This window comes from Cyprinodon tularosa, unplaced genomic scaffold, assembly GCF_016077235.1.
Source record: "Cyprinodon tularosa strain WSP-4 unplaced genomic scaffold, ASM1607723v1 ctg520, whole genome shotgun sequence".
NCBI classification, from domain to species: domain Eukaryota; kingdom Metazoa; phylum Chordata; class Actinopteri; order Cyprinodontiformes; family Cyprinodontidae; genus Cyprinodon; species Cyprinodon tularosa.
The window spans coordinates 105,955-131,381 of record NW_024039253.1 but is presented as its reverse complement, the minus strand read 5'-3'; the positions used below and the strand labels follow the sequence as shown (position 1 = coordinate 131,381).

The window sequence follows — 25,427 nt, the reverse complement described above, 5'->3', positions numbered from 1 at the left end:
GTTAGCTTGCAGACCCTTCAATGATCATTTACAGCACAGCCTCCAGTGCATTAGAGACAGTACAAAATCTCTTCCTCTGTGGCTTTCACTTTATCTGAGAACACACACTTGCTTACATTATCACCAACACACACTTCCACCACATATTTTTCACTGCACGCCCCCTATTCGCGTCCTGTTTATCTGCAAAGCACAAAACAAGACAACTCATTGAGCTGCTTTCTCTTGGCCTGTCAATCAGAAGCTGAGCAGAACATTCGTAATCACAATAGTCCTGTACCTTTCAATTAAGACTGAACACATTTTGAAGCGTTTCATCTCATCCCTACCTTTGCTTTCCAAGCCATTTCAGGTCTAATGCTCTGAAAGGTTTTATTATAAATCAAGAATGAGGTAGTATAAAAAAAAGAAGAAAAACAGGGAGAGGTGGGGAGAGAAATGCATGAGGGACAGCGCTGGTTGATTTCCACAGCCCTGTGCCTAATTGCTGTTTCAGAACACGCATGCAAAAAAAAAGGGGGGCATTTCATTAATCATTTAATCACGTCCCTCGCAGGATGAGGGAACTAATGTTGCAAATACCCTTTTCATTTCACTGCCCATAATGCTATCTTATGCACTTGATGTATGGTGTGTGTCATGAATTACAGCTGCTTCAAAAGCACAGAGATGGCTGCTCGCTGTCCCTGAAGATACCTCATTACAAAACAAGAGCAAAAAAAAGGAAAAGATGTGCAAAATCTTTATCGAGCCCACGTCTCATCGACAAGCAGCTACGTTGAGTTAAGCGTGCATGTGTTTGTGTGTGAGGCCTCACGGCGGTCCTGCAGACAGTTAGAGCTTCATACATTCAATTTCACTGCTGGCCAGTTAGCAAGGCGATTACAGGAAGATTACTACGTGCATTTATAAAATATTCAAATGGTGCATGTTCTGCTGAGCATTAATAATGCCAAACAAAGACAGAAATGGAGGAGAAGGGGGTGGGCTGGCACCCAGAACATATAAAAAAATGACAAAAGAAAATCCTAGGTAGTGAAATGAGGAGTAAAGAGACTGTTTTATGTTTCTAACCTGTCTAAACAGCAAATATAATCTTAATCCCCAGTTTTTCAACTAAATGTTCAATCTATTTACGTTTTTTTTTATGTGTAACAACACATCAGGTGTGATTTTATAGTGGGATGAAAATGATATATAGCTTTCAAAAAAGTGTGATGTACATTTACTCTCAGCCAGCATGACTCTGGTGACTTTGGGTAAAACTTTTCCTGATTGCTTTCAATTAACAAGAAAAAAATGTTCACTATGACAGTAAAAAGATACGTAGATTAGACAGACACCCTTTAATTTCAGTAAAGAATGTAGAATAAACTTTCACTCTGATAACCTTAAATAAATCATTTTAAAATGTGCCTTTCTTAGAGGAAAAAAAGTCGTAAAAAAAACATCAAACACCATAAGATGACAGTAAAAAAACAAAAAAAAAAAGACTTGGAATAGTGTTGTTTGCATTTATATTCAGCCCTCCTGACTCAAATACTCTTAAATAAACAGAATATTGATTCACATGAGCTATAAATTAATAGGTAAAGGAAAAAAAACACGAAAAAAAAAAAAAACATGCCTGTGTAAATTCGCAGTCATCTGGGTCATGGCAAATATAAAACAGGCTGAAATAGGAAAGCACTCAGCTTTTTTTTTTTTTTTTAAAACGGTTTTTTTTTCTTTTTTTAAACACATTTTTTTTTGTGGATGATGGGCAATTGGGAAATATGATGTAGACTGGAAGATGTGGCCACAACCTTTGTTGTTAAACCCCAAGTAAGACTTCCTGCAATATTAGAACATGCAGCTTGTCTTAAAGATCTCGAAGGGTTTTACCCCGTAGCTACAAACATGAATATGTATAGGCCATCAACGTCCACCTAGGGCCCAATAATAAATCTACTCAAGCCAGCGTATATACAGTGTACACTTCTGCTAATTGTCTGTGTGTATTATCAGGGGCTATGAAGGCCCATCAGAGAAAACTCTGCCCCTAACTGTGCGTACATGACACACTAAAAGCAATTCAGTAGCATACTTTTTAATGAATGCATTAAAACACTGCCTGTTTACACACAGTGTCTTTTGTGGACACTGTCACCATTTGGCGATGGTGCCCTGTCTTTTAAAGGTCCTCGTAGGGTGGAGCATGGCTTCACCATGAAGGGCTGGGGACCTGCTTAAGTAAATGCCTGTCTCGACAATGTGCATATGTGTACATTATATAAAGACAGAGACATTTGGTTACAGCCTTGTGGGTTTAATTAGTAGCGGGTTACAGACACCAGCGTTCAGGTTAGTGGCTGAGCTTGCCATTTTAACACAGAGCCTGCCTCAGTGCCACTAATAAGGAGAGCAGAACGGTGACAGAACATTGGAGAGTGGTGGGAGGTGATTTTTCCTTCTTTTAAGGAAAGAACTTTCCCTTTCAAATACAGTGATGTATAATTTTATTGTCTTGTATTTTATCAAATCGTATCACAGAACTAGAGATAGATGCTATTAGAAAAATGTATACAATGACGATATCATTGGTAGCTCATGTGATAATACAATTGCTATTAGGTTCAAATGGTCATAGCTATTTCATTGGATAATATGTGACCTTTAAACTCTAGGAAACAATTAATTTTGCCAAGATTCATTCCATTGAGGCCTCAATCAATGTAATAAACATTTCTTTCCTGTATAACTCTGAAAAATAAGATGGACGTAGCTAAAAACCACAAAGAATTTGAGGCTGGACCGAATGTTATTTTTAAGGTAACATCAGAACACCATGTATCCTTTTCGATCAGTTTCACATTTATTATGCTGATCTTTTCAACTCCATTTGTGTCCTTTTATTTTTACCAAAGGCTGCTCACAAACACAAGTCTTGCACATAGCCTTAACGCCTTCATGTGTCTCAGCCCTCTTTGTCGTATATTAACACAAATAGAACCACAAACCAAAAAAAAACCCAGTCGCTCAAGAAACATTCCCATGGATATTATTTCATTTTGAACTTCACAGAGCTAATTCGGGGTGCCATGCTACCTCGCGGCTACCTTTTGCAGGTGAGACACTTTAAAGTGCACCGTGGAGCCGTTAAATACTGATCTTGACAAGTTTCTTCATGCAACAAAACAATAGATGACTAAAGGTGTCACTGCTGCTGAGCTGAGCTCCTGCAGCGAGCGACAACTTGGGTCTGTCCCCAACCCCTTCCCAACAAACGAACCCCCCCGCACCTTCCACTAAAGTACCAACGTCTTAGCTGTCATCTAAATCTGACATCCGCTTTATGTAACCCCCGTTTAAACTGTGCCTGTGTGTGTGTGTGCGTGCAGATCAGTGTGTGTGTGTGTGTGTCAAATGGCATCTCTGGAAACATAAAAGGACTCCCTCTGACATCTACAATGACTGCTCCAAGGCATGGCACCGAGCCGCCATCTTTGTTCTAATGACAAGCCTGCCTTCTTTGTTGCCTTCTGTTTTCTTGCGCTCGCTGGGTTATAGCATGGTTTGTGTATGCGACTCAGCCAAGTGTTGCGATTCTGTAACAGGCAATGTTCTGCAAAATATTCTTACAAAACTGTCTGTCGATCTGCTCACCTGTTTTTACTTTGAAATCAGTGTTTTCTCTCCGCTTGTCTTCCTGGCTCCTCTGGTTTGACTTCACAAGCATGTGTTGTTTCATTGAAGCTTATCAGCTTACTGTATCCAGCAAAAACATGCATCTTTTACACTGTGCATCTCTAGTCATGGATAAAGTGACCAACTAAGCTACCTACACAGGGTATCCTTAAAGCACACAGACTAGCGTGTGTTTGCGTGTGAACAGAGCATACATTGCCAAAAGATAGAGTGAAGCTTTCTATTTAGTGAGTGCGCTTAGATGATTGGATATGATATCAGAAAACCTGCTAATCCTTCACTGTCTTGCAGAATCACAGGTACATCTTTCCCCAAAGCTTCAAGGCAAACCGTTCTACCAGAACTACAGGATGTGTAGTCTTGAACTGTGCATCACATTCTAAATAACTTTTACCACTTTCATTATATAGATATCATTTAACATTTTATCAGATTCTAACCATAAAAAATATTTGATTTTGTTCAGGTTTTGATGTGTGTCATTTATTGCAGCCCGTTGAGGTTAATGAAAAACAAATATATAAGGTATTCATCCTATGTTACCTCTAAATAAAATCCAAGAAAAGCAACATTAAGTCTACCAACGCAAGGATGTTCTCCTTAATTAACAAGTCAGGGAAGGAGAAGGTAATTCTGACTCAGGTGGGAGAATTTGAAAACAGAACAGCTACTAGAAGCATACTCCACAAATGTGGTATTTATGGAAACCTTGTAAGAAGAGAGCAATTCTCTGAAGGAAAGTAGCAAGAAAACCAACTCTGCGGGTTGCATTGAGAAATTTGAGGTTGAAGGAGTTCTCCTCCGATGTGGCACAAAAATGTAACATTTCTGCCAAACTCTGCAGTGGAAATCATTGCATCTGAAACATGGTGGTGGAAGCATTATGCTTTGGTTGACATGTGGTAAAGGATTCTTTCCACCAAGAAAAACAAAGCCAAATACGAAACAAAATAAAAACTGGTGCAGCAACCAGCAGCAGCACTAGTTTGTAGAAATCCATTTGAACACAATAAAACTTCCCAGATCTGCAGTTCTAAATATTTGTCTGTGAAATCTTTACAAATGCATAAATTCAATGCCACCCTACAACTACCTAGTACCTTGTTGTAGTCTAATTCTGTCACATAAGATCAAACAGTGTCTTTAACGTCACTAAATGCAAAAAAAAAAAAAAAAAAACAGCTACCGGTTCTGACATTTATAACACACATATCCCAGAGAATATAACCAAACACTTCTTACACAGCAGCTATAATATCTATTCATGCCCATTTTGTTCAAAAACAATGCAGTCAATTACAGCCCTTTAAACTTTATTTGCCTTGACAGCGTGTGAAAACGAGGCCTAATCTACTGCCTCGAAGTCTCTTTGAAAAGACTTGAAAACACTGTTTATTGGAATAATATCAATCCACAGATACTCCTCCGAGCTGTAATTCACAAGATGCTGTAGAATTAGTAAATGCTTGACCCAAATCCTACATTCTACTTTTTTCTTTTTTTTTTCTATGAGTACGTCTCCTAGCTTTCTGCACTTTATTACACTCAATACTGCAGAGAATTGCATGACTGGGAAAATAAGTGGATACATTGTCCTGATTTGGGGAGTTTATGAGAATTCACATGGACATTTACAGCCCATGAAAAACACTCACCAGATCGTTATTTCACAGTTAATTACAAATCTAATTAGAATATTCAAATTAAAGCTTTCCCTTTCTTTTCTTCTCTGTGTGAGAGCGACGAGTCAGGGATACAGGGAGGGAGAGCGGCTCTCGGTGAGTGGCAATGTGATAACCTGTAATCGGCAGCGCTGCAAACACCTTCTTCCTTTGATGTCCCCCCACTAACATCCTGGCAACAAAGCCGGCCAATTACAAATGAGCTAATTAACTAAATTGTTGATGGAGCATGAAGAGTTCATTTGCTCCGGCGCCTGCACCATGACAACAGTGAATGGGGGCCCTTTGTTGTGGAGGCAAGTGTGTGGCCGTGCGAGTTGCCATTAGCTTTTGACGCTTTTTCACAAACCTATCAGGTCCCTCCACGCTGCGGAGGAAATTTGTTATGGATCAGAGTTGGTTTGAGTCATGCTTTGCAGGAGCAGAACCCTGTCAACTAGCTGTCTAGAGGTCAGAATGTGCCCTGTAAAAAGACAGGAAGGGTTTCCGAGTAAGGCCACCAAGAAAGGAGGGACAAAAGGGATTGCTTTGATGTGTCTTACTAAAAATAAAACATGGCAACATGAACAGGGTTGGGAAAGAACTCAGGAACTCAAGAACTCTAAACCTTTTTTGTTATTTTGTCACAATACAACCAGGACATTTGAAGCATTTCATTGGGACTGATCAGGGGTGTCTAAAGTCAGGCCCTTGATGATTTTATGTGGCCCCTAGTATAAAAAAGACCTGCCAGCATAGACCTTAGGTGTATATGGAGCCTCTAACTTTTAGGAAGAGGTTTCCACAGGAAATATGTGTTTGTCTTGTATTTGTCAAGCTTTTCGCCGTAATATCTACCATTACCTTACATGTAATTCAATAGACAACTTTTACTCAAAAGTAAACTTGAGTCATCATTTAAGCTTGGCTGAACAGGGCAAGGACTTTAACAGAAATAAATATGTAAATAAATAAAACCCTATCTTTTTCTAGTTCCAAAATGCCTACACATCTCTAAAATGCCTCCAGTGAGTTTTAGTTTGTTCTCGTTTCAACTCACACCAGCTAACACAACACAACCCTGCTGAAGAAAAAAAATAAATAATCCCCACAGCATGATGCTGCCACTACTATACTTCAAATGGTTCAGTTTTGGTAACATTCAATGATGGTCTTACCAAAACAGAGCATGTTACGTGCTACTACAAAATGAAATCCAATCAAATATATAAAGGTTTTTTTTCTGTCATGTGGTAGTGAGGTAATGTATATGAATGCCAACTGCTGCTAAGCACTGCAATTGAGAGATATGAGAGCTCATGGAAACAACACCACATCACATGAGAAAATGTTCTTACTTCAGAAACTGTCCAAAGTCCTCACACATGTTCTCACAGCCAGGCCACTTGCACACACCATGACCGTATAGAGGGTGGGTTCGTCCGCCTTCTTCATGAAGTGAGCTGGAGGAGGATCAAACAGAAGAGAAGATTCAAAATGGACATAAGAAGTCACATTGTTTGCCTGGATATTTATTATCCAAGAAGGAGAAAAAGGTAGGGCAAAGAAAACAGAAATATAGAAATTAAAAGTTTGGGAACAAGGGACATCTGACAGTTGTGACTAATGTGTAAATAACCTCTCATGAAAATCCAGAATGAGTCGGAACTGCAGCCACAACTCCATGTTGTAAATCCATTATCTGAGAGGAATAGGCACTGGCTTTCAAGTAAACATTAAAAATCCAGACAGCCATATAATTCTCATCAGGAGATTAATACAGTGTGTAACTTATGTTCTTTGAGGACAAGGGTGTTCTGGCGTTTTCAAATGGCACCCAAATAAGTTACGACCCTGCCTAGACAGCACATCCTATTAAAGATGACAGTTTAACCTTTAGGCTTGGCACTGGTGTGTAAGTGTGCTCATGGAAATGTGTGTGAGGGTATGTGGATAGGTTATGCCTGAGGATGTGTGTGGTCGAAGCCTTGGCAGATCTCACACAGCGTTTTTACAGAGGGGCTTCCCCCACATCGATCCGCAGCGTGTTAGTAAGCAGAGCTCCTGACAATACTCCTTGTTCGATCATTGCGAGGCACCACACACCCCTCGGGGACACAAACAGATGTTTTCTTTTCTTCCTTGTCTTCTCATTTAGTTTCCCTCTCTTCTTCTATGTCTTTTTTTTTTCTCTCCAAGCCTACTTTTAGTGGGACTGCAGAGATAGCATCTACTTTAAACCAATTACACAGCACTTCCACCTCTATTGCAAGTCTCTAAACACAGACACACACGCACACATCTCTATCCTTAGTCCTTATTATAATATCGCCCAAGAAAAGCCTTTGAATAATGCATGGCCCGGATAGGCAGATATGTGAACAGCCAGTGTTTCGTTGCTTGGTGCATTTATAAAAGACGCCATCACAAGAATAAACATCCTAGAAACGCCACTCAAGGCATCACATATTCTGTTTACATGACAAGCAAGCAAGGAAGGTAATTTTCAAAAGAGGAAAAAAAAAAGAGACAAAGCACTAAATACTTAACGTACAAGCGGGTTACCTTGTCTTGTCTGCCAAAGAGGTTTGTTGCAAGTGTAAGTGTGCCTGCCTGTATGGCTTCTACACCCTGCGTTTGATAAGTGTGCAAGCTAAGTTTGTTTACAGGCTCCCATGGGAGCACAATGTTGTTTTAGCTCTTGTTTTTTTTGCTTGAATATCACTAAGTTACAAATAATCTATTGAATAAATAAACAAAACATTGTTGTTTTCGACAACATCAAGCGGCGTGTGGTGTAATCTCTAAATGGCTGCCTCATGGTGTTTTCTCTACCTCTCGCGCTCTCTTTCCCGCTCTCGTCTGTGGTTGAGGATGGGCGACTGTCCATTGGTGAGGGACTGATGCGAGATGGGCGGCGATGCTTTGGCAGGGTTGGAGGAGGTAGTTGAAGTGGAGTTGTTGGTGGAGAGGTCTAACCCGCTGCTGACCACTCCGGTCCCAGTGTTGGCGCCACCAATGCCGCCACTGCTGTTGTGTTTGATGCCATTGTCCTCCATGGTGTGACCACCACCACCACCTCCGGTCACATCTTTCCATAGCTGCTGGAGCTCCGCTGGGCTTAAACCACCTGTAGACATCAATGAGAAGGTAGATGTTATATTCCAGGGCTACCTAAACTGTGTTTTAAAACCTTAAAATATTTTAAACAGTCATATAATGTTGAATTTGCAGCTAAAAGGCTTCAATCAGTCTATTCACTACATACTTAAATTCTTTGCTAAGTCAGACATTGACTTTAACTGGAAAACGGCTCGCTGGTGCATAAAAACAACATTGAATTCTTGTCTGTTCCACCTTCAGGTAAACAAGGTTTTCTATTTTAGTGTGGAAACTCATTATACAATATTTACTTCTCTGATCTAGTCAAAAACCTCCCTGTCTGTTGTTTTCAATCTCCGCCATTTTAGTTGTAAACAACAAACAGGAGTGTTTACTTGAAACAGAGAAGGAAATGGAGTCTGTTCTCTACTCTCCCCCTGTGTTTGTGCTTTTATTCGTCTCAATGAAGGCAGTAAACAACAACAACAAGCACTGAAGGAAGGGGGAGTGGAGGGATAGAAGCAAAGATGGAAAAAAAACCGAACACAAATACTTGCAGAGCAAAGAGAGAGAGGCAGAGGTAGACAAACAGGGCAATGAAGACAAGAAGGAAGAAACTAAACATTCATGTGCAGAGTTCAGGACAAATTGGTCGGTGGGGGAGCATAGCAATGAGAGGGAGGCAGACAGACACTTAAAGAAAACGCAATAGGATTACATGCGCATACCAATTAGAAAAACTAAGACAAGATAGAGAGACATAAAAGGAAAATATCACTTATACCTGCAAACAAATAACAGGAAGTCATGTGCTCCATATCAACACAACTACTTACCTGTTGGGGGCAGGGTCTGTCCGGGCAGGGCGGCCTGACCTGGAGCGGGCCCGGGCAGTGAAAGCAGGCCCTGCCGCTGCATGTTGAGCAGGTGCTGCTGCTGCTGAAGCTGCTGCATCTGCAGGAGCTGTTGCTGGAAGACGAGCTGCTGGGCGGCCAGCTGCTGCTGCTGCTGCTGCTGCTGCTGTTGCTATAGAGAGGAGGAGGAAGAGGACGAGGAGCAAGAGGGGAGCATGGAGAAGAGGAGGGAGAGAAAATTACAGTGGAATTAACAGCTGAGAGAGCAGAAGATGTTGGCTCGCCGTCTGTGATGTGTGTGAGCATTCGGAGAAATCTCCCTCGCCTTTTCAGTGACCTTAGCTTCCCCTCCTTGCTTCTTCCACTGCAGGTTCTAGCTCTCTGTCTGCTCGCATTGAGTCTTCCCTCCTGATTTTCGGGCTGTACCAAAATGCTGCTATCTCCTAACAGAAGTGAGACTGTCAGGGTATGTTTCTGATTGTGTATGATACTAAGCCTCTGGTATAATCCTTCCCCCACCATCCCTGATAGTTAATTGTCTCGTCTTTCTTGAAGCTCTGTTACAGCTTATTTGACCGGAGGGAGCAGACAGAGTGAGAGGTTTATGACTCCATGTGCATTTGAATGCAAAGACCCAAACACACAGGTAGCTCCTCACCCCACCTCCCTTCCCACTCCACTCACCTTACTAGACTATTTATTGATGAGCTAAACAACCAATACAACAAGATTGAAAATGTCAAACTGGAAATCTGTTAGCAAAAATATTCAAACCCAAACAAACATTTTCAACACTGTCCCGTTAAAGCACAAAATCTTTTATTTCTAGTGAAGGACCAAATAAAAAAAAATGGGTGCAGAAAAGAAAGGTACTAAAAGAAAGGTGCCTGGGAATCAAATATTTTCTCAAAGAAATCAAAACTGAAACTCTAATAGAAACATATTGAAAACATAATGTTGCCACCACCATATTTCACAGTGGGAATGGAGAATTAAGGGCTACCTGCAGCGTTAACTGTCCTCCATTAACATTGTACATACACCAAGAAGATCAATTTTGGTGCCAGCTGATCAGAACACATCTGCCTGTGTCTGATAGATAGCTTGTGAAAGAGGCAGCAAAAAAGAATATATTATACTATAGTTTTCTTTTAACAGTTGCTATCTTTCTGCCATTCTTCCATAAATGCTATTTGGATAGCATGCATGTTGTGTCAAGAAATTAGCCAATCTGACATTACTGCAGCTCCTGCAGAGTCACTAGAGGCCTAGTAGTTTCTCTCACTACTGCTCTCTTTGTCAAATAAGGTGAATGCACATATACTTGTGAGTTTGCAATTGTGGAATATTCAGATGCCTGGCTGAATAGTGTATAGGAGTGGCAAAACTTGAGATGCACTCACTGGAAAACAGGCTGCATAATGGACTGATAGAGAGAGACAGTTTGCTCCCTCACCTTGCAACCTTCCAAGATGCCTCAAGAGAAATAAAGGAGCAATTTCTATTCCATATTTGACGGCAAGGCCCCTGCAAAACTCTATTCACAAATCCAAACAGAAACAAAGCCGTCGGGAGGTCAGTTGTGACTTCCTGTTGGGGGCAGCATAATGGGTTGGTTGAAGACACTGTGAGGTGCATCACAGAGGAAATGAAAAAGAAAGGGGGTCTGTGTGTGTTTATGCGACACCCTCTTTCTTTCTTATCAATTTAAATGCTTCAGGTGTTGTCTGGAGGTGGCCCTGCACTGACCCACAAGGTTCAGCATCAACAGTCTCAAGCAAATGCGCTTTTGGTGTCTCGCTTGTCTTCTGTTTTCACAGACAAGAGGAATGAGACAGAGCCATAGCTGTCAACCAGCTGCTTGTCATTAAGATTTATGAGAGCCCAACATGTTAACTTTGGTGCCACTGAGTTGTTTATATTGCTGTAGAAAAAGTTCATTAACAGACTGGGTGCAGGACCCTATGAATTTAGCCAGTTAGCTATATAGTAGCAATATAATTAAACTATTATGAATTAAACAGTTTCCCTGAAATTGAATGAAAAGTATAGATTCTGGTTTCGTTTTTAAATACACAATTAAAGTGTAAGACTCCATCTGTAAGAATTAGAAATATTCTTGTTTCCCTATGTGTGTTTATCTTTATAGCTTCTACATGTCTTTAAATCTTTGTGCATGGATATCATGCGTGATGTTGCATCTACCTCTTTAGCCTGCTTGCCGGGATGCTGTTGCTGGAGAAGCTGCAGATGAAGCTGTTCCTGCTGTTTCTTATAAAACTCCTGCAGGTGTTGCTGTAGAAATAAGCGTTCACAGAGAGAACAAAAGACACAGAGATGATGCAATGAATATTTTTTGTTCAACTTTTCATTTTTGAATGATCAAAAGAGGCATAAAGAATTCAGCTGTTGACCAATTTCATACATGTTTAAAATTGTTCAGCCCCGTCCAGTAGATGGTCAGTTATCGGTTTTTTTTTTTTCCCATCAATTTTTTTTTAGGTAACTTATATCTAACGCTTATCAACCCATTGTTTAAACAGAACTGTATTACATAAAAATCTATTATATGATGCAAGAAAAATCTTTTTTCATTTGAACAAACATACTATAATGGCAGTTTCCTATTTTGTATTTTGTTGCAAAATATCACTGTTATGTTTTTAGAGGACGATTTCAATGCAAGCATTCAATATGTATTTCAGAGCTTAAGTCTGATTTAGGAGACAACTGCAATTGACACTGGATCTTAAGGAGCAATTCACTTAGAGTATGTAGGAGTTTTTGTTGGAGTTTATATAGCAAATTGACTTCACAACATAACTGTGTTCAAAGATATAGAGTCGATCTAGGAATGCTGACACCGGATAAGGGTCAGAAACAACTCTACTATATAGGCCTGTCCTAATACCAGAGCCTAAAATATTGAGAAAAATATTATATGAACCAGAAGTACATCATAGAAGTTGAGTGGCACACAAATATCCTAAAACCAAGCCTCTAGTAGCAACACAGTTATTAAAGAAGGACAATCAGAATGACTGACATTCTTAATTAAAGCATTCTCTTTCCCTTAATCAAGTCTATGAATTAGAAACGCGTTTCAACTCTGTAAAGGCGCTGTACCAAGTGCCTGCTTCCTCAAGTTGATTTCAAATATTACATCATCCATCACCTATCAGTCAGTTTACTGCGCTCAGCCCTACTCTCAGAGTCCCTGATGGAAGCTTGTCAGGGAATTGAACCAGCGACACAGCCACAGACGGTTAATTAGAGGTGACATGTACATGTACATCAATTTAGAATTCTTTTTGGTAAGCGTGTCAAGGACACCGTGGTGAGTTAGCAAAAGCAAGTGTCGGCAGGAATGACTCAAGAAGGTGTGTTGACCCATTCCTCATGAAAAGGCTTAAGAATTATAATCGAGATGTGAAAAAAATGACAAGATGTAAGAGTTACACACGTGTTGCACTGATTTGTATATATTAATGCAGCTCTCTATGTGGCTTAGACTTTCTTGAGCTATAAAAGCAGCTTTAAGGGAGCAAACTCCTCTTTTTCTGTGAGTGAGATCATCTCTGTGAACTTTTAGTCAAGACCCTAATATAGGGCTAGTTAGGGTGTCTTTGGTATTCCTAAGGCTAACATTAAACTTTACTAACAAGCATTACTTCATTACATCATGTACAGTATGCACTAACTGCAGTGATTAACCGGGCTCTCTCTGTGCTTTTCCCTTCATAGAATGTATGCAGAGACCAGTGACTATTTCGCTCTGTTTTTCTTGGATTGAGTCATTAACGGAGTTTTACTCCCATTAAGTGTGTGTCCTGCTTTTCTTTTTCCGAAACAAAGTACTCCTCATTCAGAGCTGCAGGGTTTTCTCAATACAACTTGCTGTAGTCTTTGTTTGTTTTTCTTTATCCCAGAAAGTACATTTCCTGTATTGGAGACACTAACAAAGCTGCAGGTGACACCTCTCTGCTTCCCTTTCCAATTGAAAGTATCTTTGTCGCTGTTTGGGTTGTCTCTCTTTTCTAGATAAAGCCTTTGTGCTATAGTGCGAATATAGGGTTAGGGTTATGGTGTTACAATTTTTTTTATAGAATATTCAGCTGTTTTACAGCACTATGGCAGTACAGTAGCTTTGTTGTAGAAAGTACTCCTTGGTAAGAATTAATTTTATGCCCTTGACATCTTCACCCTGAGCTGGACGCAGTTAAACTTTGCTCCAAAAAAAGAGAGCATTTCCATAACTATTGATTATTATAAGATGATACTAAGAATATTTAGAACATACTAACTTCTAGATAACAGAATATCAAGTGCCTTGATAGAAATATAAAATTATTATTATAATTATAAATGTTCTCAATTTAGATAAACTGAATTAAATTGCACAAATGTATGCTTAAATGCAAGTTCTGCCTTTCCTGCAATCTCTGGGGGGTTTGTGTCATTAAGTTTGTTTTTGTTTTAGTGTTTTATTGTTTTCTTTGTGCATGTGTGTGTGTGTGTGTGTGTGTGTACCTGCTGCAGCATCACTGCCTGCTGCTGCTGGAGCAAAGCCTGGAGCTGCTGTGGGGAGAGAACCTGCTGCTGGAGGATCTGCTGCATCTGTTGTGGCGTGATCACTTGGGGACTCATCATGGCCACTGACACTGGAACCTGGACATGGATGATATGTAATGAAATGATGGAAAGAGAGTCAGGGCGAGAAAGGAGGCACGGAGAGGGGCAAGACAAACAAGATGCAATAAATGTGAAAATGGAAAGTGGAGAGAATGGCAAACAATGGGAGAGCGGGGGGAATGGGTAGGGAGATGAGAAAGATTGGAAAAAAAGTTTAGAAAATAGAGCGTTAGAAAAATGAATCATAGAAATGTGGATCTACTGGGAATGAGTTAACTTGTGGTATAAAAGGTAGGAAGAGAAGGCTGTGACGTTTGCAAGCCTAGAGGACATGCTGAAGGACACATGGGTGCTATGTCTTTGTGTTGCTCATCTTATTTTTCTGCCTTTATTCTACTGGGAAAAGCTGAGGGATTTAAATAGATATAGACCTTAATTAGCAGGACCCTTGAACTCACCTACTTTAGCGTGCCTATCATTGCTTCTACTGTTGAACAACATAAAAATGCATAACTCTAAATTTGATCAAAATTGAACTGATGGGTTGGACACATTGCCAAGGTGTGAGCCGCAGCAGCAAATATTGTGTTCACCTTTAATTATTCAAAATAAAGAGAAAAAATGGTCAAGTAAGCATACATTTAAGTTTTTTTTTGACTCTGTGGCAAGTCGATCATAAAAGAATTGCACCATTTCTAGTTGTTAAGCTGTGAAGAAGCCAAAAAAAAAAAAAACCACATACAACATGCTTTATTTTTCCAAATTCTTCTCAGGCACCACAGCTCCCAACTTCTGAGGCAAAAGATCAATAGGAAAACAATATATTTTGCTGCTGTCTTTGATTGCGTGTGCGCACACCAACAGGGGAGTGGAACCTAACAGTCTTATTTTGGAGTTTTAGCTCCTCATGGCCGCTTTAAAAAATTAATGTTCTAAGAAAAGAAGATTTCACTGTTTACTTTTCTGAGAGTAAAAACCAATTAATGATTTAGTATTAAACCGGCACCCTGGTTTGATACATAAAACTTGACTAGTGCACCGAAAAGTGGGGTGCAATACATTCCCTCTGCATGAACTTTAAAAATAAACTGTCATCAGCATAGATTGAAATCAATTTTGTCAGCAGGTGTTTGGAATCAACAAAGAAGAAAAAACTGTTAAAACATCAACACAGAGTAACACCTTTACTGATTCTAATTGCAACAGTGTTTGCCATGGAGCTGCCATGACAGTAGCTACCCTATATGGAGTGTCAAGGGGGCAATAAGACATCCCTGTCCTCATTGCCAGCTAATCAAGCTGGCTTGATTACTTTCCATGCATGTCTCTCCTTCCTCCCTCCTTCTCTCTGCTCCTCTCCCTCTCTCTGTCAGGCCTTGACACGTCCTTGTTTAGTTCTCCTCTTCTCGATGCCCACCCCCCTCAGCCACCACCACCCCAGGTTTCTCCCCCCTCTTTGATTAGCCGAGACATTTGCATGGTCACTACACATTTTTCATTTTAGAAGTCATTATGCATTAGTGGCTCCTGATCGCCCGCCTTGACTAATCCTGATGAACTGAAAATCACAGCTGAAGGTCAACTTCCAGCCGGCCCCGCTGCACATTCATATTCATATTCAAACAAATCCTGCCTCCATTGTTCATTAGGGTCTTAGAGAGAAGGGACTCCATCTAAGGTAGGAGAGATGGAGGAGGAGGTGGTGGCTGTTTGTGGTACATCTCTTTTCTTCTTTGGACTCCATGCTTGCAAGGGGACAGGGGAAATTGCATTCACAATAAGCGAGTCGTTGAACAAAAGCTGTCAAAAGTTGCAAATTAAACAGCCCCTGTGTAATTATGCAAATGCTGTGCTTACACCTTCAGTGTTATTAACCCTTAAAGGTACATTTGCTAGGTAAGTAATTACCCCTGCAGTCACTCCTGGTTTTGTGTTAGATGCCATTGCAATAGGACGAGTGTGGCGGGAAAACAACAGCAGAGATGCACTCATTAAGGCTATTAATTGGGTGCAGGCTCAAAGATGTTTGGGCACAAAAAAAAAAAAAATAGATGCAGGCGTACCCGTGCAGGGTTTATCACAAATGTATGCGCATACATATGTAAAGTGGAATTAAATATAAATTGTACATGGAGCTTCAAACAGTTTCTGCATTGTGTGGGTGGTGAAATATGGGCACTCAAAGTCAGGTATTTGTGGGTGAATAATGCCGGATGTCATCAGCACTGAATAAAACAAGACCTCAAACAAGAGGTGCAAAATGAAGTAACGGAATATTGTTAAAAAAAAACAAAAAAAAACAAGAAGTTTATGAAATATGGAGGGTCTTTTTACGCTGTCATTAACTTTTATATGTAATGGGTGATAATCACCCCCCAAAAAAAAAGGAAACGGCAGAAAGAGAAAAGAGAAGGGGGGAAGGCACTGGCCCACATCTACTGTGAAGAGCAGCACAATGCTAATTCCAGCATTTAACTGCATGCTTTTCTGCTTGACGTATCAGAGGCTCCAAGATGAAAGCAGATAAGTAATTGCTCTCCTGGTTCTTATTCTTCACTGACAACCCATAAATTTAATTTTACACACACGTTCATTTACATTTTCGAGTATATGACATGATAATTGCAGCAATATAACACCTCCATTCTGCAGGATCCTGCAGGAGGGCTTGATTGACGTGAGCACTGAATTGAAAGGAACAGGAGGCTGAATTGCCTCTCCTTGAAATGATTTTGCCACGAAGGGATGAAATTAATGAGCATTTAGTAGACGTTGGCAGTGGCGTAAACATCCACGCGCCACGAATGGGCTCTCTATTGCAGAAGGGAGAATGGTGATATCCAATCGGGTTGTTCTTCTGTTTGTCTGTTATTAAGAAGGAAAGGATTGAATTCCAGCTTTAGCAGGGAGAAGTTATTGATAGGATTTTAATCAAAAGTAAGCCATTGGTGTAGATATTGGGGTAATTAATACCTAAATATTTAATGTCTATGTCTTAATACTGAAGATTTCCACTGCAAAAGTACATTTTAAACATAGTTGGACAAAAAAACGTTGAATGTAAACGATCATTTACATACAAAGCCTCAGTGATGCTTAAGAAGATCCAGATTTTAGCCCATTTTTGTCAATGCATTTTGCCTTCAAAGAAAAAGGTCACACTGGCAAGAATCTTAAAGTAAACAAAGCACTATAAATTAGCCCCTGATGTGAAACGTTGATTGGGCCCTTATCTAAATAAGCAAAATCTTATCTTCTTGAAGTGCATTTCTGCTAGTCAGCTACTGTACTATGGTATTTTAGCTCTACCACATGTGTATTTAATGAAAATTTTGTAAACAAGAATCCAAAAAAATTTTTAGCTTAGCACAACTAACTGGAGACGGAAAAGTAATGATTAGATGTCAACCACAGATGTTTCAGTCACAAGTACAGGAAACCGAGTGGAGCTGCAGATACTGCAGAGATTAAAGCAATAAGAAATCGAGGGGTCCTTGTCTTTAATTACTGTGAATCTTTGGCATGATAGAAGTGACTACTAATTAAGCCACTGGCTCTATTTTTACACACACTCAGTAAGAAAGATTAAGAAATCAGGAGAAGAGGGCAGAAACCCTATCTACTTTCATCGCTGCTTCGAAAAATGCAGACCCCTGTGGGAGCCTGTTGACTCCTAACATCGCAACTCCCTTTCAGTTACCATTCATCTGCTAGCCAATTACAACCAAATGTGGCCCAGAGCATCAATGATAGTCAGGAAACTTTGCAATGGGGTAGGGTTCTATGCCTTGAAAAATTATTCACATGGTTTCTTAAAGTACAATATAAAAATGTGAATGGATTTCTATTTTCCTCATAAGTCTGACACCCCAATATAAAACAGTTTGAAAACAATTGCCATTGGGTATCTTAAACATACTCTGGTGGTGATTTCCCCTGTTTGTGGGGATGTTTTCTTTAACAGAGTAAAGGTAGCTGCAGAGAGCTGACAGGATGATGGTTAGAGATGGCTAGAGCTAAACATCAGTACTTGGTGGGAAGAGGGACCATATTGAGTAGTTGGATAATGTCAACTACTCATCCTAGGACGCAGCAGTATTTGCTGCAACCAATTGCTGCAACCGTAGACCTAGTCTTTTCTTTTCAACTTTTTAGCCATGTTTGCAAAAATTATGCAAGCCAAGGAGTCTCCACTAAGATTTAGGTCTGGACTCTGTTTCATTTCAACACATGTCTCTGGTTTGATATAGGTGATTAAATTTAATGTAATTTAATGTTTCAGATTGTTATCTTACTGGAAGGTGAAGCAATATCTAAGTCTTAAGTCTTTTTCCCTACAAACATTTTTTTTACAGCACTGTATCTACTGTAGCTCCATCCATTTTCTCATCAGCTCTGACCAAAGAACTCTTCCCTCATAATGATACAGCCATCACTGTGTCTCACCATGGGAATGGTTTGTTTAGTGTTGTGCTTGTGAACTTTATCTAAAAGCAATTTAAGGCTATTAGAATAAAAAGGTTGAATTGTCACCAAAAAACCTTCCACAAGGTGTATAAGTAGAGTATGTGTGTTTTAATCGAACATGTATAGACAGAATCGTGTCTTGAACACATGTTGAGCTTTTGGAGATCGATGCCCTAGTTTGTCAGTCGTAAGCTAAGTGGATTACCGCAAGTTTTCCTAAATCAATTTCTATACCGGTTTGGCAGCAGTGCACAGTAACTGCAATTTATAATAACATAAAGACCCATCATGTAAAAGCATCTAATAGAAGTCCCTCAGGAGCTTGGATAGAGCTTAGAACAATTTCCATATTGATTTATCTGTACATGTAGAAACTTACTGATTAGACCTTGTGAATCCAGTGCACGCTTGTGTATAGCTCACGCGCATTGTTTGCTTCATTATCAGTGCACACTGACGCACCTTTATCAGCAAAACTGGCTTAGTTCTCTCCTCCCTGATGCTTGCTAAACTCCCTCAAGGGGTGCAACAGTATAAGTAAAGGGGAGAGAATTAAAAGGAATGAGCAACGAGAAGAGAGAGTTGAAATAGGAAGCGTGAGCGCAGGTGACGGGAATGTTGGTATGAATGTGTGTGCCTGTGGGTTTAGGGTGGATGGGGGGGCATTTTCCTCTGATGTTGCAGGTAATATGGCCTCCACTGGATCAGCCTCTTCATCAGTGACACACAGTAAATTACAAGTGCTTCAAGCAGCTCAGTGAATTATAGTTCATCACTTGGAAAGGCTTTCCCCCCCTCACCACCGGGGCCCAGGCGTATCAGATCTGCCGGTTAGGATCCAATTAACACCCTGGCCAGAATCATCTGATTGCATGTGTAAGGGCTGGTATAACTCGTTTATTGCACCCATGTATCTTCTGTCACAAGGTAAATTTGTTGCTGCTACATCAAAGGTCTGAGCTACTTTTTTTTATCCCTCCCTCTCACTTTCTCTTGATCCCTCAAACTCAGCTACCTCGCCTTGGGGTTGCATTTCAACTTCTTTTGCATCACAATGATGAACCTACTCTGTCCTCGCAATTTAGCAATCTTGTCCTGTAGGTGTTGTAAATGCAAGAAGAAAAAAAAAGAGACGAGGTAGTGGGAGAAGGAGGGGACATGAAAAAAAATCTTGTTTTCTGTTACAAAAGCAGTAACCAAGGGTGTTTGACTTAAAATGTGCTGACACTTTTTTTTTTTACTCTTTCTTTCTCAGAGTCAACAGAAGTTTTCCTCATGAATAACATAATATTTTCCCCCTCTCGTTTTTCCCCTTTGCTGTGATAATTTTTCTCTATTTTCAGATGCAACCAGAGGGGATGCAGTGGAAAGATATATTCATAAATGTAAATGTGATCTAGCATCCTTTTCGCCATGCACAATGGAGTAAGTCAAGCAATACTTACACTGAGCGTCAAGGCCCTTTGCAAGACATGTGCATGAATTGAAATGATACTGGCTTGCTGTTAAAATTTGCTGAGTTGACCTTTAAAAGTGTGACACTTGCTCTGATGGCCCAGTGACCACAGCTAGTTTGAATCGTCCGGGCACAGAGCTGTGAAGACACGAAAAGTAGCAAAACCAAAATCCTTCACAACTCCTGTATCCTTTCTACATTCAAATCAACGTTGTGCAGATGGAACCGACATTATTAGTCTCATAAAAATGCATTCACAGCTTGGCAGTGTGTAAGTGTAGGCACAGTGGTTGCAACAGTGGCTTGGGGCAGATTATCTAGCTTTGTATGACGCAGGATCGAATTTTAATCACTGCAAGAGGAGGTCGAGTTGCAGGCTCACACTATCAAGCATCCATCTAACACTTACAGAGAAAGGTCAGGGCTGGTCATTCCCGCTGTTATAAGTATGTCTCAAGATTCCTACACAGTTAGGAAAAGCATTGAGTTCTATAAAAATCCTTTCTTCCTTCCGTCCATTTTCCCCGTCTTTTGTAATTTGATGTTTTTTTGTTCCTTTTTTTTTATTTCCTTACATTATTTCTTCTATTCATTCTTTCTGGTTCTTGAATGAGTTGACTTTTAAGGCCAACAATAATGGAGTATTCAAATTTTGGTAAAAATAACAGATCAATTCCAGATATATCAAGGACATTTAAATGTTTACCTGCTAACCATTTCTAAATTACATTGACCCCTTTTGCAGCTATGTGATGATGCATGTGAACATGCAAATGCGACATAAAAACTATCCAATTATCTGTTTACTGTCCACCTTTTCTTGTACGCATTTCTTTATTTGTATTATAAATGTCAGGGTATAAATGCCTTTTGGGGGGAGTAATACATCACCATAGAGAAGAGTGGAGAGCAGTGGTAAAAAAGGAGCAGAGACAAGAGGGTGTTGTGCCTTGGGAGAGTAGAGTAAGCAGCAGCCGGAGACAGGAGGATTTACAGGAAGAAATAGGTGTTTATTGAGTGCTCCCGTGGGCTTACTGTGTAATAATAGACCTGTCACATTACGCAAATGTGGAGAAACAGCTTCTGTATGTGTGTTTGTTGGGCTGTTGTTGTTTTGTATCCTATGTGTGTGTGCATATTTCACTGCTAGAGCTGCCTGCCTCCGCATCATCAACTTCTGAGAAGCAACGATGAACGAGCGGATAGAATTAGTCAGGCAAGAGCCTTTAGCTGCTAATACGAGTAATTAAAACTGCAAGCTGAGGCACTTAGATGCTTGTGTACTAAATAATTTACATGCCATGATCTATGGATCATTTCTCTCTCCTAAATAGCAACGACAGAGAACAAGAGGCAAGAAACTGGCGGAGGATTTATCAGCGTCTCTGCCATAAGCAGGATGTCATGGTTATATTAATCCTTTTCCCACTTTCAGCAGCACTAATCATACAAGGGGATCAATCCGCATGATTCCTCGGGTGGAAAACATGTAGTTTGATTACAGCTGACTCTGATCTAGCTTTGAAGCTAATAAAATATTGCACTGTAGCGTCCGTTGCGGCCTTATAATCCAGGTAAATAACACAGCTTTATTGAGTGAACTCCCTCAAGACAAAAACAAAATGGAAAAAAAAAATAACTGGAAGTGAAAAAAAAAAGTTGTTTTTAATGAAGTAATTTTCTTCTTCTTTACTCTGATATTTGCACACAGGAGTATTATGGGGAAATGTCATTTGAAATGAGAGGATTCAAAGCTGCTCAGCTGCATATTCCTACTACAAAAATTAAGTGTACTACTCAGAGAATCAACATTTTCTTTTTTATAGCAATACACCATGGATGTAAACTTTTCTTTCCAACAAGAAGGTGAAGATAAACAAATAATTCGTTGGAAGTGGACAGCCTGACCTGCAAACCATCAGATTCATATTGATTCACACCACAGCCAGCGTAGGCAGGAGTAAGCAAATGTAAATATTCAATATTTACCATCTACTGCAGTTATTAGAGAAAGGTGCTTGGACATGGGGAGATTGTTCTAAACGCCCCAACACACCCTCCATTGGGTTTGGTCGAAAGGTTGAGTTTTGGATTTTGAGGTGCTAGACATTTGCTCAGTACTCAACAAAGGTACTTTTACTTTTACTTGAATTACTTGACTGGGATTACAGGATATAGACCAAATAAAGCAGTATATAGTGAAGGGGAAAGGAATGATGCTTTTAAAAAGGTTTTACAACTTAAAATCTAAAAAGTGCATTTGGATTCACCCCCTTTTACTCCAATGGCTCTTCATAAAACCTTGTGCAACCTACTCAATATGGTCCCTCTGTGTGTAATTAACTTTAAGCAGGAATAGGGCTTAATGCTGGAAGCTATCCAGGTTTAAGTTAACCAGAACCTTTGAAGGTGATGAGAAAAACATTTAAAACAAGAAATGTTAAGTTCTATCACCAGTATGCTAAGCTTAAAAATGATCCTTCACAATTAGTTTCTGTTTTGTTTGTCTATCGCATCAAATTTCCAGCAATAAACATCAATAAAATGTAAAAAAGTGCAATCTGTCTGTATCTGTCTATGGAAGTACTATCAATACTAACACTTTTGAAGAGTCTACGCTGAATAATTCAAGGAAGAAGGATGACAGAAGAGTCTTTGGCAACCTTATCTCTTCACCGGCGCGTAATTAGATACACGGGGGTGTGACTCCAATTCAAGGTGTCGCCATTGTTAAGACTTTGTGAAAATATCAACGGGTGAGGTTAACGCCAATTTCCCTGTCATTAATGAAATGCACAGAGCTTCCTAATGAGGTAAACCACTGCTCCTTGATGCTACTTATTAGCCTAGAACAGGGCACAAACTCTCACACTTCAACTTCAAACTGTTAAAACAGTAAATAAAAAAAATAAAAAAAGTGCTGTTAATAAGACATTGAGGCAGATGTCAAGGGGCTTTACGTAATTTGATGGAGGGGTAAACTAAATAAACGCCTTGTTGACGTAAAAGAGCGAGATGAAAAAGATGCTTATGTGAGAAAAATATCTTAACACCAGAGAGCAAGAGGGCGGTAGGCGGCGTGTGGGGATGGGAGTGTGAGCGCGCCTGCATATGTGTGACCTTTTCCGAATCACTGACAACAGAAATAGACAGCTCTAACAAATCAATAAGGTAAATTAGCACCGAAGGAGGAAAATGACAGGGAGAAATAAAAAAGGTTGGTGACCAAATATTCCGGCTGACGTGTATAAAAAAAAAAAAGGATTTCCTGTGTAAAAAACGGAATAATATGAATAAAAGCATTCAGTGCAAGGGTATGCTAATAAATAACCTTCGGAAAGACTTATCAAAACATTTCTAGCTTGACTGATACTTCTAAGGCCAGCGTGAGTAAAACTTGTACTTTCTTTGTCATGCTGTTCTTCTGGGGTTTGATGGGACTGACTTATTCATCTTAAAGATCCTAGGACGAAGATTGCGTGGGCAAATCAAACACACTTTGTGGAACAAAGGAAATCTTCTTTATTGGGAGGAGCGTGTATCACGGACGGACTTAAGAGATTAGACGGAGGGAGCCGCTTTACCTGCAGTGGACGCTGCTTGTCCTGGCTCTTTGGAGATTTCAGGCCACTGCCTGGCTGCTGCAAGAGTAATTGCCTCGCTGCTTGTAGTGCCTGGAAAGAAGAGAGCACAACACACACACAAAAAAGTGTGAAAAATAACTACTTTTTGAAAGACAAAGCTGAATGAGAAAACATTTCATGTTGTTTAAGTATCGCTAAAGATATGTTTCAGTAACATCTGGTATAGTTATGATCACAGATAAATGCTGTTTGTCTAAAGCACCTCTGAAGAATGACGATGAGTGTGTGTATGTGTGTGTGTGTGTGGGGGGGGGGGTGATGGGGAGTAGAATTGACCTGTCTAGTGTGTGCTCAACTGAAATATCCACTTCCCACCGCAAATTACCAGCACATTTGCATATTCATAATATCAATGTGAAGTAGAGGCAGCACCATGTGAAGTGTCCCTGGGAGCTGTAATTAAAGTTGACAAAATCAACATCAGATTACATTTAGAATGAATTAACCAGCAGTCCAGGTTTTACACTGTGCATTAAGGGTGCTTATGTGCAGAGGATGGGTAGATAGATAGAGAGATTAATAGATTGGTGGGGATAGAGAGAATGTTCCCCATCTTAATAAAAATTACTTCACAGCTGTTTACACAGATCTTGACAGATCTGAAGTTTGCGCTTGTAAATTGTAATTTTTTTTCATCAACACCTGTTGAGACGAGGTAAAATTTTGTGCGATATTGACTTTTAAAGGACTAACATTGGTTGGGGACATATGAAAATAATGATCTTCACAGAGCCAAAACTGCATCTTAAAGGTATAATGGAAGATTTTTTATATTTTTTTCTGGGTGGATCATTAAAATAAATGGTCCTCTTTATTGTCAATCATTCTGGTGATATGTTTACGTAAGGTTGTCCTATGTGCTTGTCCCAATTTTCACTTACTGGTGGAAAGAATTGCAAATCTTCATTTGGAACGTAAGCTTGTATGAGCGATGCAAAGAGCTACTTTTAAACAGAGAGTGCACGAGGAGAAATGGGCTCCTGCATGCATTTAATAGGCTTTCCCTCTCGGGAGCAGGTACAGGGTTGTGCATGTGCATTTTTTTTTCTTTTTTTAAGTGAAGAGGGCGGTTGTTTTCAAAAAATTCGCGAAAATCCTCCACTATACCTTTTAACTCGTCTGTACTCAATGTTATGGTTATGGTTAACAAGTTTTAAAACTCTCTAAATATGAGATTAAAAATGTTACCAAAACAAAACAAAAAAAAACATTATCATTTCAAAAAACACAATCCAATCCATAAATGTAAAATTTTAACTTGAGATTATGAAACTCTGTCCTGACTGAAAACTGTACAAAATCCCTTGTTCTTATCATTAAGATCCCCAACAGAAGATCAACAATAAAAGTAATTCACTGTTTGCTCCAGGTGGTTTAAAAACCTTTTTACTGAGTATTTTAGAGTATTGTCAGCCAGCCTAATGGGAAGCTCTGTCAAAACGACAGCAATTCTATTTGTTTCTAACTTAAAACAAACATGTTTAACTGAGATACGATAAAATGTCAAGCTCCAACTTCCACAACCAAATGATGACAAAAGATAACTCAAATTAAAAAAAAGTATTTACTTCAAAGAGTTAATCAATATGAGATGTGCCAGGAGATAAATAATTTTTTTCTTCATAGTGTGGAGAAGAAACCAGCTTCATGAGAATCAAAAAGGCTGGTATGTTTTTTTGTTTTTTTTTATTGCATCATTGCTTTCAGCTCCACGGTGAACACGCATGCAGGCGAGCAGCTTCCCACAGTTCTTCAACAGAAGCATTAGAGAGTCCAGCAGTAGAGAACGCAATACAACAGAACAACTTGCTCTCTGTGCTGAGAAGCATCAAGCAGGAGCAGCACAACAACTTCACAGTCTTTCTTTTTCTGTTTAAAACTCAAACTTAGGTGGAGAGCGACACTTCCTCCAGAATCTCAGGTT

The 25,427-nt window shown here is 39.7% G+C and overlaps 1 protein-coding gene across 12 annotated transcripts in view; it reads right to left on the bottom strand.

Moving 5' to 3' along the window:
* Positions 1-25,427, bottom strand: part of foxp2 (forkhead box P2) — a 120,538-nt gene that overhangs the window by 18,718 nt on the left and 76,393 nt on the right. For 10 of the 12 annotated variants that reach the window (XM_038303898.1, XM_038303899.1, XM_038303905.1 and 7 more), the window contains 6 exons: positions 23,444-23,533; positions 13,835-13,972; positions 11,510-11,599; positions 9,287-9,476; positions 8,184-8,478; positions 6,707-6,811 (listed from right to left, as the gene is read on the bottom strand). In XM_038303898.1, coding sequence (XP_038159826.1) covers positions 6,707-6,811; positions 8,184-8,478; positions 9,287-9,476; positions 11,510-11,599; positions 13,835-13,972; positions 23,444-23,533 — 908 coding nt within the window. The remainder of the gene's footprint in view (positions 1-6,706; positions 6,812-8,183; positions 8,479-9,286; positions 9,477-11,509; positions 11,600-13,834; positions 13,973-23,443; positions 23,534-25,427) is intronic. The other 2 variants (XM_038303904.1, XM_038303906.1) reach the window with 1 other exon arrangement.